General features: G+C 37.7%; 1 protein-coding gene across 1 annotated transcript in view; it reads left to right on the forward strand.

The window, feature by feature from the left end:
• Positions 1-13,354, forward strand: part of LOC141430031 (uncharacterized) — a gene marked incomplete in the record, with an annotated part of 135,069 nt that overhangs the window by 24,516 nt on the left and 97,199 nt on the right. Inside the window, 1 exon segment of the mRNA XM_074090598.1 lies at positions 5,588-5,882. Coding sequence (XP_073946699.1) covers positions 5,739-5,882 — 144 coding nt within the window.

A 13,354-nucleotide genomic window follows, 5' to 3' on the forward strand; every position in this document is an offset into this window, starting at 1 on the left:
AACAACCTTCGCTTTTGTAACGGTTGAACTATTATTACAGAGCGATATCAACTTTTTCGCATCTTTTTCGTTTCGCATGGGGAATGGCATTCAATCCGCGAATATGTGTGGGATTACACTATGGCTTATTTGGCATTTTTACACGCCGTGCTGACCGCGCAATTTTTTATGATTTTTTTATGTAACTACCATCACAAGTTTCAAACGTATACGCAAGTAATAAACGTATTTTTGACCATAATTTTGTATTTACTTTATAATGGAGTTTAAACAAACCAAGTCGCGATGCTAGCAGTTCGGTTCTGCACTTCGCCGGCCGCTACCGCGTGCACGGCTCGCTTCGCTCGCTCGGCTCGGTGCGTTGTTGGTCGCACATTATACCTAACACTCCTCCTGTAATTGTGCTCGTCGTCGCACCTAACTACATTTTGATAACAGCTAGTATATATTGGTCAACTCAGTAAAAATCATACCTGTCCGTTTGGCCGATATGTATTTACGCAGATTACGAAACAAACTGTAACATTAAATCTAGTTAACAATGAATGCATGTGATAACTCTGCTTATCGTGTTTGAACGAACAGTTGTTCGGTTAACTGAAACAATTACGAAACAAACAATCTGCTAAACGTAAATCTGCTTATCGCTATTCTTCCTACCGACTACTTTCGGCGAAACGAATAATAGCGCGTAATGAAATTATACAAACGTTGCTCGGCCAAAAAGAAAATCTGCCAATAGTTATCTGCGAAACGAAAATCTGCGTAATGAAACTCGGCAAAACGACAGGTCACCATTGATTAGTGTTAACTGACGGTTAAATGTGATGCCGTCTCGGTCTATTCGAACAAAAAAAATAGAGACGGGATCACATTTAACCGTCAGTTAACACTAATCAATGGATGGTGAAACAGCCCCTTAGTGTCTATTGCTTTAAGACAATGACCTTAGCTTCGTAATCAGGTTCGTGAACCACTGGCCTATTTTGGTTATCTATTGATGGAAACAGCATGTTAAGTCTGTTTCTTAGATCTAAACGTACATAATATACCTACAGAGACCAGCCGGGTATAGGTAGAGTCATTCACGATGACGCGTGCCGTGGTTCTTATTACAATATCATTAATGTCTAATTATGATAAAATCACGCGTCTTCGTGTCTAATTATGATAAAATCACGCGTCTTCGTGGATGGCACTAGGTATAAAGACATTATTTTCTACTATGTAAAGACTTACGTTAAGTAATTACATAACATATTAATTTACGATTTTAATTAAAGCAAACTAGAGAGGTAGTAAACATGTCAGTCGCGAAGCATCACGCTTTATTGGAATATGAAACAGAATAAGATATGGTGTATAATTTCATAGAATTTGTTCACCGGTAAGTATTCTATTAGGGAGTGAAAGATGAACTGACTCATTTTGCTTCATGTCACAACAAGCATTAACGTCAAAAATCTGACCTTTGAAGGAACCCTTATAAGATCATTTGTCTGTCTGTTTGCCAGTCGTTGAGTTGAAATTTGATAATTGGTAACATTTGTAAAATTAATTTAAAATATGGAGGCTACTTTTGAGGGATATTAGAAAATTAATAAAAAGTGTTGCAAACTAAAAACCCAGATACATCAGTTAAAGGGCTCGTTGAAAGAATCTTGAAAATATTTGTTAAATGATTTTAAAATAACGTATTATTTACAAACAAAATATTTACAAGTACCACCTAGATCGTTGCTATGGGGCAGGGTGCTCACAAAACTGGCTGCGTTATCTAGTTGTATGGCTTCTATTATAATTGATTCGTTAAAAACCAGCCCTATATTACGAAATAGTTTTAAAGTTAAAAAAAGAGACATAAAATTATAATAATAATAACTCACTCTCGTATTAAAATAATATAATTAAGTCAGCATATAATAATAGTAATAATTAGTTGATCAATAGTATTTTGTTTCTTTTCTTTTCTACAATAAAGAGTACATACATACATACATATTTTATAAGCGCCAGTGAGACGACAAGATATGAAGTTCGAATTTTGCACTTCGTAGCATAGGGCCTACGAAACTCGAAACTCGAAGTTCGTGTCGTGCGGTCCCTCTCGCTCTCGTATTAAATAGTATAAGTGTCAGAGGGACCGCACGACACGAACTTCGAGTTTCAAGTTTCGTAGTAGCCCTTCAGATGCGAGTTCTCTCCGTTTTACGGAGAGGGCTTGGCCGTCGCGTAAAAATAGTACCTTTATACACCGCGCTAATTCGCCTCGGCTATTTATAATCGCATCTAAATTCACTCCTGAGGCTTCTCGGCATAATATCGGCGTTACAATCGATAGAAGAACGGTTTTATCCCGCAGCTGTTCGTCGCCGACAGGGATTACGAGTATGGGTAGAGTCATTCACGATGACGCGTGCCGTGGTTCTTATTACAATGTCATTAATGGCTAATTTTGACAAAATCACGCGTCTTCGTGGATGGCACTGGGTATATACATGGAGCAAGACTCTTAATAAGCCGTGGTGGCCGAGTGGTTTGACATATGGCCTCTCAAGCAGAGGGTCGTGGGTTCAAACCCCGGCTCGCACCTCTGAGTTTTTCGAAATTCATGTGCGGAATTACATTTGAAAGTTACCACGAGCTTTACGGTGAAGGAAAACATCGTGAGGAAACGTGCACAAACCTGCGAAGCAATTTAATGGTATGTGTGAAGTTCCCAATCCGCACTGGGCCCGCGTGTGAACTACTGTCCAAGCCCTCTCATTCTGAGGGGAGGCCTGTGCCCTGCAGTGGGAGGTATATAGGCTGGGATGATGATGATGAAGACTCTTAATAGTAGATTATTGTCGTGGCCTGAAAGTAGGCAATTGCTGGCTGAGTATGAGAATTAAACGGACGAGTTTGCTCGTCCGTTTAACTAATACGAAGCCAGTAATTGTTATTCCAGCCACGATTAATAAAAAGCTTTTCTCAAAAATGGTGAAGGAATAAACTTAATTAGAATAAACCTTTTCTCAACAAAGTTTATGACATTTAACTTTATTCCAATAAAAATTTTCATACTTCCTTTCCCGCCTTTTTTCATTAAAAAAAAACATCAGGTATATTTTTCCACTGAAAACACCACAAGCAGTTTCAGATTCAATAAAAAAAGTCTGGAGTTCCAACAAAGCCTTTGTACTTAACACTTTAATTTTTATATGTAACCTTGATGTTTTTCCTTTTTGTACAATAAAGAGTATAAACAAACAAAATAACTGATAGCAGCCATTTGAGTTGGCTGTATACGAGATGTGCCAACATTTCCATGCCATTTTTACTTTTTAAGAAGTTTGAGATTTTTTTTTAGTCTGAGACTTTAATAATAAATATTTGTCGAGCTAGCGCGCCTGCGCCACCATAAACTATTCACTTAGCTTTCTGATGTTAGGAATAATGTAGACTTTTACGGACATTTTTAAGAAAATAAATTTAACTTGATACAAAGTTGGAGAAGGAAACAAATGACGTACTATAGTATATTCTACTGAGTCGGAATTTGAATTTTCCTAACCACGGCAATCAAAACCTATCCAACAAAACACATGATTCGTCTTTGTTTTTTTGAAATTTGGTAAATTAGAACTTAATTTTGAAAAGAAACATTTATAAATGGAATGCAATATTAACATTTTAATCTCCTAGAACAAATACCGCGGTAATCGGCCGCAGCCCGCGGGGCCGCGGCCTGCACTTGACAGCTCCTGGCTAAAGAATTCAAACGTTGCTTTACGAGTTCTATTGTTTTTTAAAGTTTATTTCCTGTGAGTTGGTAGACGGAACAGTTAAATGGTTTTAGATTAAATTCGAAGCAATACGGAAGCAATACCATGCCCTCGGTACCGCTCTGCTTTCAGAGCATGGCATGAGTGCGTGTGAGCTAACTTTGGGGGCGGCAGACGTGAACTCCAAAAGCTTAATGGTTACTTGACCTGAAATGTATATTTCAGAACTAAATTATTGTTATTATTATTTTAAAATTTATGACGGTGGAAACATTCTACACTTCCACTGTACGTAGATATAGTTTAGATATAGTTAGTGTTTAGTATTGTAACTAAGGGACCCCATACATCCCTGTATTTTTATTATTATTATTTTTTGTATTTTTTTTTCTTTAATTGTATAATATAGTTTTTAAGTATTTTATTTGTAATTATATTATTATGAAAAAATGACTTTCTGCCAAGTTTCTTGCGGCGCATTCTTCTTGGCAATGATGGTCTTTCCGAAAGCGCTGATAGTTTAAAAAATGACGTGTAAAAGTGCCCATTGCGGCCTATTTACTGAATAAATCATTAGAATTTGAATTTGAATTCGGTGTTGAATCTCTGGAATAACCGAATAAAGCTGAAATTACGAGCGACGACCGGATTTAAATGAAATTTGGTTCGTAGATAGTTTGATATCCTGGGAAGGACATAATATTTTTTTATACCGGAAAATTATATAAACCAGCGGGATAGCGACAACACCAATTATTCGGAGACGTAGTCGCGTGCTATGTAAAGAGTTGAGTACTATTAATTAGCTCTTAGATTTGCAACTAATCTTAATGAATTGTAAATGCTTTAAAATATTCGTTAACTGACATATTATATATTATCTTTAATTAGTGAAATGTTCATCAGCTCTGTAGGTAATTATTCCCTATGTTCGCTTCGCCAAAGAGAAATGAATTAACTTGAATAAGCAGCTGCTTTAATAAGGAAAACACGGGATTTATATATTTCCTTCCGCTACAACCACTAGCTTTTCTGTTGCTATTGAGAAATAAAACCTTATTCAGAGCCGTAGTGACCTCGTGGGGATGGACTCTCGAATAGAGAGTCGTTGGTTTTAAGTAACCATATTTCTGAGGTTTTGGAGTTCATGAGCGACTTGGCATTTTAAATTTGTCGTGAGCTTTTCGATTATGGAAACCCACATCCAAAGAAAAGAAAAATATCGAATGTGTCCATGTAAAATCAGTTAAGTATGTAGTCTATTCCCACAAGAAGCGAAAGAAAGAAAGAAAATGTATTTTTATTTACAACAACACAAGACATAACAAAATTGTTACGAAAACAATTAGACAAAAATAAATAAATAAAAAATATTTAATTCAGTAACACAAACAGTTTAACAATGCGCAGGTTGGTACTATTTTTCTTTTTAAGTATCGAGATACGAGCTGTGTCAATAGATACCGATACAAATGAATAATAAATTGAGAGTGTGACACTGTGTAATGTCAGTTCCGGTATAGTAGTAATATTAGTTATTCTGTGGTACTGTGGGCTGTGCAGTATTCTGGGATTAAAACTGTCTAATAGCGACAAATTAGAAAATTGTGAGTTTTTCGTCGTTGAATTGTAGTTCAAGGTTTTTACCTGGAATCCATTATTTGAAATTTTTGATGCAACCATTGGGACTTTTAAGTTATTTACTTCTTGACTAGCAGACTTGTTTTCCTTTTTTTAGAGCCGTGTTTTCAATTACCTAAAATACGTTTTAATTTTATTTTTAAACTAAATTGTATTGACTTAGTTCTTCTTTGTTCCAGATACGAACACCGTGAATCGCGCGAGTCAACAGTGTAACCCCAACCTAACCTAACCTAACCTAACCTAGCCTAACCCAATTGTAACCCATCCCTTTTCGGCCATTTTGTGATGTGTGAGTGCCCGAGTGATGCGACAGAGACGCAGTGAGTGATGGCGGGGAGAGAGCGGGAGCGGGAGCGGCGGGGGGCCAACATGTCGCTCCCAATGATGCGAAGCTTCAGCTCCGAGGGCGGCGCTACCAAGCGCGACTGGAAGATGCGCCTCAGCCTGCGCAGCCGCAGCGGCCACAGTATTGTGAGTACTGCAATTACTATTCTTTGCCATTACAAGGTAAAGGATGAAGCTCCAGAGGCCGTATTGTCCAACGCCGAAAACGCGGACCACATGATGATAATTATTATTATCTAGCCTGGGTTAATGCCCCACTGGTGGGCAAAGGCCTCCCCCCGAGCTCCATTCTTCCAGATCCAAAGCAGACAGAGGCCAATCATCGAGAAATACATCCAGAGGCTATATATTGACTAATGCAGTGACGTTCGCGATCGCATCCACTATCTCTTTCTACTGTATACTCAACGCCATATTTAGATTCCAAAAAAGTGACCAAAGATGGCCGAACGTCACTGTCACAAGTGTCGTCATCATTGTGACGCTCCAGATGTAACCAACCCGTACACATTAGTAAAAAAATAGCCTTATAATATTTTGTTTTTATTTAGACCAATTTAGGTACCGGCAACAGAACACATAACAGGAAACAAAAACTCAAGAACGAAAATTACCACGAGTATAGAAAGCATTCTATCAATCCAAACGTCAGGCCATAAGTACTACGAAGTGCAAAATTCAAACTCCGCAACTTGCCTCCCGCTGACGCTTAAGTTATTATACGAGAGTGAGAGGGAAAATTAGATACAAACGTCGATTTTCTAATTTCGTGGTAGCCCCCCAGATGCCGAATGAAGTGACAATTGGAGATGTCTACCAAAGTTTTCCATACGTGATTTGTTGTCAATTATTTAAATGCTTATCAAAAATATTTATAAATGGTGGCGCAAATTATGAGATTAAGTAAGATTAGTATCCAAATGTACTTTAAACCTGAAATATTACCACTGTAATATGAACTTTTCTTCTACAAAACAGTTTCAATCAAATATCTGTTGGTGAAATTAATATTTACATTAATTATTTATTTATGCAGTTGCATTTAATTTTAGCTTTACAATTATATATGTATAAATAAATTATATATCTACATTATTTAGAAAAGTTAAAACTTACCGAAGCAAAACTTTAATTTTATCGGCAACACATGAGTAGTTTTTTTGGAATCTATATACGGCGTGGAGTAAGTATAATATAGTCTTACACCGTGTGACTGAAAGAAAAGGTGAAAACAATTCTGATTACAAGTGTGTTAGACAAAGGCTTCTGGTGATTTTGATTCCCATTAAATATGCCTCTGTTATCTATACTTTCTTTTATATCTGATTGTTTTTGTGCATTATTATTTATAGTTCTTATTTCACCAAAAGAAACGGCAAAGTGAGTACTTTTGGTTATGACTGGAAACTTGAAATTTGGTATGAAGGTAGCTTTTATTACATACACAACCAATAAGCAATGTCTAAAAACCTTAATTTATGACGTATGTCTTTTTTTGTGAGTAACCAAACCATCTAAAATGACCCCAACTACAAATTTGTACGGATACCTCGGTGCGCGAGTCCGTCTCACATTCGACCAGTTTTTTTACGTCTGGGTATTATTGTTTTATAATGTTTTCTACTCTATATTGTTTATTGGTGGCCACACAGAACGAAGCGTCAATCGGCGCGTTAATCAGAACGTGGCGTCACACCGTCTGATTGACGCGGTCGCGGTAAACACGCAATGACACGCATATCACGTAAGAATTCGGACGATTGAATATTTAAACTGCGGAATAAGTTAAGCGACAAACGAAATGACCAATATAAGTAACCACCAGTTTCCAGTGCGCCAAATAACAATACGCGTAGGCGTGTATATGTCGGCGGCCGATCGTAAATCCGCCAGATCACGAAATTCCTAGGCATATCGTGAAACGCCGCCAATTCATGATATGCCTAAACGTTGGCCAGGCATATCACGATGTGCCTGAGAAATAATACGGCAGATCGATTAGAGCAACGCATTCGTCGATATTCCTAGCTCTATACCGGGCACATCGTAAAATAGTTTCTTTTTTGGCCACTGGTGGCGCTGCGTATGCAATGGCGGCCGTGACCAGCTGACCGGCCGTGTTTGTTTAGCGCATGAAAAATGTCGGCGTCGCAACAAAATGATCTTTAAACCGAAAATAGTGATTGAATTCAAAATAGAAGTGCAAAAGAAGCTTTTGAACATCAGCTCCGTTCTTTTATGTGAATAAAACGGATTCTGTGCACAATGTGAAAAAAACCATGCACGTCTGCCCGTATTTTAGAGGTTAGTATTTTGTTGATAAATAAAGTATTCACTAGTTGCTATTTAATTAATAGAAAAATTTTGGTACACTAGCGAAGCGAGGAGTGGTTAGTATTAGTTGTGATCACGAGCACGAGCCGAGCGAGCGAAGCGAGCGTGCCGCGCAGCGGCCGGCGAAGTGCCAGAACCGATATGCCGCGTTCATGATACGCCTAGGAATTTCATGATCTGCCTAAACTGGCCAAATCATAAATGCGGCGCTTTCATGATATGCCTAGGAATTTCATGATCTGCCTAAACGTCACTAGGCAAATCGGTAAACGGTGAGTTTTGACGATATGGCGGATGTCCTTAGCCAATTCATGAAATGCGGCATTTCACGATATGCCTAGGAATTCGTGATTGGCGGATTTTACGATCGGCCGCCGACTACATAACAAGCCGAGCACAGGATGTAGTGAATATTTTATTTATTTTTCTATTTTATTTATTTATAATAAATAAATAAATATCACGGGACAATTCACACCAATTGACCTAGTCCCAAAGTAAGCTTAGCAAAGCTTGTGTTATGGGTACTAAGCAACGGATAAATATAATTATATAGATAGATACATACTTAAATACATAGTAAACACCCAAGACCCGAGAACAAACATTCGTATTTTTCATACAAATATCTGCCCCGACACGGGAATCGAACCCGGGACCTCAAGTTTCGTAGTCAGGTTCTATAACCACTAGGCCATCTGGTCGTCTAAATGTAATGTATTGTCATCGTATTTTGTCGCAAAAGTTCGTATGTATGTTGCTGTCTCAACTAGCTTACTGAAGTTTACTCAAGGTAACTGAGAAAGCAAGATAAAAATTGCGTTATTTGTAAACTTTAAGTTTTTTTTAAAGGTATCATTGGGTAAGGAACTGTCAGATCGTAGTAAATTTTACAATTTTTTTCGTGTTTTATTGCTACAATAATTTTGCACGAGAGAGTAAGCATCAGCAAGTGTGACTTCGAATAAAAACACTGCATGATAGGTAGTTAATTTTGAAAGAGGAAAAGTCAATTTTTATAAAAAATATGAAAGTATGTTTTGACATGATAATACTAAAAACGCTTAAAGTTTGCGGTTGTAACAAAAATACTCGCGTTATACTTAAATGAAGTTATACATACCTACTTATAAACTATATGATAAACTCAAGCATCCTGTAGGTAACTCATTTTTCATCCCCGGAAACCCTTCATCGAAATCGTTGGAGCCGTTTCAGAGATCCCCGAAATGAATATATTTATATACAAGAATTGCTCGTTTAAAGATATTAGATCGATAGATAGATTAAATACATAGATACAAATACACAAAGAGAAGTACAAAGGCGCACTTATCTCTAATTAATAAGGGATGCCTTCCAGATTCTTGAACGTGTAAAAAAAACCTTGGGGTATTTAAAAAAGTTTCGTATGGGGACAGTGACGTTAATTCTACTATACTCGTGATCCATTAATTAAAGACAGTTTCCGCACTCAGAGACGTCTGTTAATTTCACTGCGACCGCCGCGATGATGGAACGATTTTAACGTTAATTAAGTAATTGGTAATTGATATATCTGTAACCAGAATGATGTCATCAGTCACCGCACGGAGGTATATTGCCCGTTCGCGCAAGCTAAGAGTATGTAGCGACTCCTAGCGCCATCTAGTGAGCACATATAGAAACTCCAACCGTGTTCTACATCGCGCTATCGAAGTTTCACAACTCGGATGCGTATATATATCTACCGACGCTCTTCCTTCAGATTTCAGTCTCCCCCCAGGCATGACACCTGCCTGGAGAGATCTCTCCCCCCTCGTCACAATGTTTACTTAAATGTATTTGTGTTATTGATTTTCAGCAAGAATAAAACTGAATTTTATCCAAATTCGTCCAGCAGTTAAAAGAAACACACAATACGATAAATACTACACACGTAATGAACGAGTTTCCCATCTCGTAGCCAGATTTGGTAGCTACGAAATATAAATTGTGCTTGCTCATCTAGCAGTATTTGTAAATCTAGCTCCGAGATAGAAACTAAAGGGAAATTTAAGATAAAAATAAATTTACGGAACTGAACAAAAGGATTCTCGTTTCGTAGCCAGCTGTAAATCGGGAACATTTTTCCTACTTCGAAGCTACCAGATCTCGCTGAGATGAGGCTAAAAGGATTAGTCGGCTAGTCATTAAAGTCGATACACGGTCCATCTCTACCGTATTGTTAAACTACTTTGTAATTAAATTCCTACACGCACTGGTTTGACTAGTGGCGAAATGTTGCGGCTGGCGCTCGACGGTAACTGTCCTAAACTTACTCTTGTGAGGGGCAATTTGGGTATACAATAGGATACAAATATTCGTTGTTGAACGTCAAAAATCAGTATATTGGCTTTTTTAACTAACTTAAGTGGAATTGACACAAAAAAATAATTATAAGGCGATAAATTTACATTTTAAATTTGAAAAATATGTTATTGCTCAAAGCAATCTCCGCATGGAACCGGAACGCTGAACCTATTTTATGGTACTTTTAACCCCCGACGCAAATAGAGGGGTGTTATAAGTTTGACCGCTATGTGTGTCTGTCTGTGGCACCGTAGCTCTTAAACCGGTGGACCGATTTGAATGTGGTTTTTTTATATTTGAAAGCATTCTTAGACATGTTTTATCAAAATTGGGTCAGCCGTTTTTGAGATATTAAAGTTTTAATGCTTCTCATTACTTGCGAGTCACATCCCACTAACATTATAAATGCAAATGATGTTTTAGATAAAAAAATTAGATTCAGAAAAAATCAATATACAGATAGTTTAAGTCCCGAGGAAGGATATAAAGATAGTTTACCCGACTACCCGAAGGAGGATCTTTATCTCGGAAAATTGCATAGTTCCCGCGGGATAGCGAAAAACGAATTGTACTCGGACGGAGTCGCGGGCAACAGCTACAGCTAGTACTAAATAAGACAACCCAACCAACCCAGCTGCGCGTCCAGTACTACGACGCCTTCAGGGCACTGTCGGGGCAGCCACGGTTCTGCAGTGCTTCCGCCGCGTTCGCGGGACTTCGAGTGCACGACTTTACTGTCGTCTTGCGCAAAAAGATGGCATCACTTTTAATTAGGATACGTGTCCCCAAACAGTCTCCTGAAGATATTAGCTGTGAGAGATGAATGTTTAATAATGCAACACCTAAGTAATTAAGATACCCTTCCACTGGCTAGCACATACACATTTCATACTTTTCACTTGCTTGCTAACACAGTGTTAAGGAAAATACTAACAAAATGTGGATCAAGTTGTCTGAATTAATAAATATTAATACCTTTTTTTAAAAAAAAACAACTATCATTTTAGTAAACGGAATCCTATTTTGAATAGTCTAGTAGATATTGTATCTGCTTCAAAGAAATCGGTAGACGGTGCCGAGCTTTATCGATCCATAAATACAGGTAGGTCCTAAATCGTCGTCGTTATGCACTCAATGTATTAACTTTTCCAACCCCTGTTGTAAAGACATTATTATTAAAAAAAAATCGAAGCCAAATGTTACCATAACTATCCAAATATCTGAAAGGTAGACGTGGGGACAGAAGAGCTGGGAGCTTCCTCGGACAAAGATTTCACAAGAGCGGAATAAAATGTATTAAGCAGTGTTTTTTCTGGCAATCATATTTTTCTTTCCTTTCTCCTTTGTCTCAGTTATAATTTTAGTAGGATCTGTACAGATCTGTAATACATTTATTCCACTTTTGTGACATCTTTGTCCGAGGAAGCTGCCTAGGATAACATATGACAATCCCATTCAGATATTTTAATCTATTTTGCTCTCAATGTTAAAAGAAGAGAATTGGCGAAAATGCCTCGTCATTCAACCCTCCTACATCGAACACTTGTTATCTCATTTTCTTAAAACAATTCAGGCACACGTCGCACCTCAACCGATTTGCACAAAGGGAGAAAACGAACGTCGCGTCATTCCAATTGTCGGAGTCATTCCCATAAACGTCATTCCCAGTCGAGGCGCAATGAGATAACGTGCGGAACGTTCTCCAATCCGGCTACATTGTCGAACGGTGACGGCGTTGTCGAAATAAGAGTTTTATGTCGACCCGCCGCAGGCGCGGCTGCCAAAGAAGGTTTAACTGAGACTGGCAATGAGAAATCCATGCAAAAAATTCAAAATTCCGCTAAAGTTGATGGTAAATTATGACTAGAGAGAAATTTATGGACACATATTCAATATTCGCGCGACGACCTGCTGCTGCACGTGTTCGCGACCCCCCCCCCGTACTGTAATGATGTATGAAATCTCATTACGATACAGCCGTGTTCATAATAGAATCCAATGTCGTAATGCTGGTCATTACCTATGATTTTTGAACGCATAATTGAGGATTTACTATATGGGTGTAGATAAATAATATTTATAAAATATGTCTCTTGATCACACCCATACCTTGGGAGCGACATTACCGATTACATCCATCTCTTTTTATAAGTTTTCTAATATTTTGTAGAAGGTTCTTATTTGGTTCTTAAAAAAAGAAAGAAAGCTGTTTGCACCCCCTATACCTGTGTGGAAGTCGCCTTAAAAACCATTTAAGTAATAAAAACATTTTTTACAGCTTATAATATGGTTTTGAGTCAACAATATACTTATACTGTGTAAATTCGAAGAGTAGCTTTATTCAACTGTTTGGCTGTAAAAATGTTGTGACAGATGGACAAAAGAGTGACAGCAATAGTTAAAAAGGGAGTTGTTTTGAGAGGAAGATGGATGGGTTGCTCCTCTCTCTATGTGTTTATCTATGGCGATGGATTTATTCGCGTGTAATGAAGTGAGATACCTGGCGGGCGGTGGAGCTGCGAATAAAATGTTATATAATAGACATACATAATGCTATTATTACTATTATTATATATGTGTCACGACACATTATTTTGTTTCTATCAGCGAACTGTACAATGAAAGTAGTCTCCGTAAGTTAGATTATTACAAAATATTGGACACTTAATTTTTCTTATTTGTTTTAGTGTTAGATTTAATTTAATTTAATTTAATAAGTATTTCAATCGAAAATACAAACTGAGACATGGATGCACAGAAAATCCAGAAAAAGAGACCAGCGCTGGGAATCGAACCCAGGTCCTCAGCAATCCGTGCTGCGTGCTATAACCCCTACACCACCGCTGGACAGGAATCTAGACACATATTAATATTATAAGAACATGTAAAACCCAATATGCATAATGAAATGAAGGGTTAATTTACTACGAGTA

This window comes from Choristoneura fumiferana, chromosome Z, assembly GCF_025370935.1.
Source record: "Choristoneura fumiferana chromosome Z, NRCan_CFum_1, whole genome shotgun sequence".
In the NCBI taxonomy this organism is placed as follows: Eukaryota; Metazoa; Arthropoda; class Insecta; order Lepidoptera; family Tortricidae; genus Choristoneura; species Choristoneura fumiferana.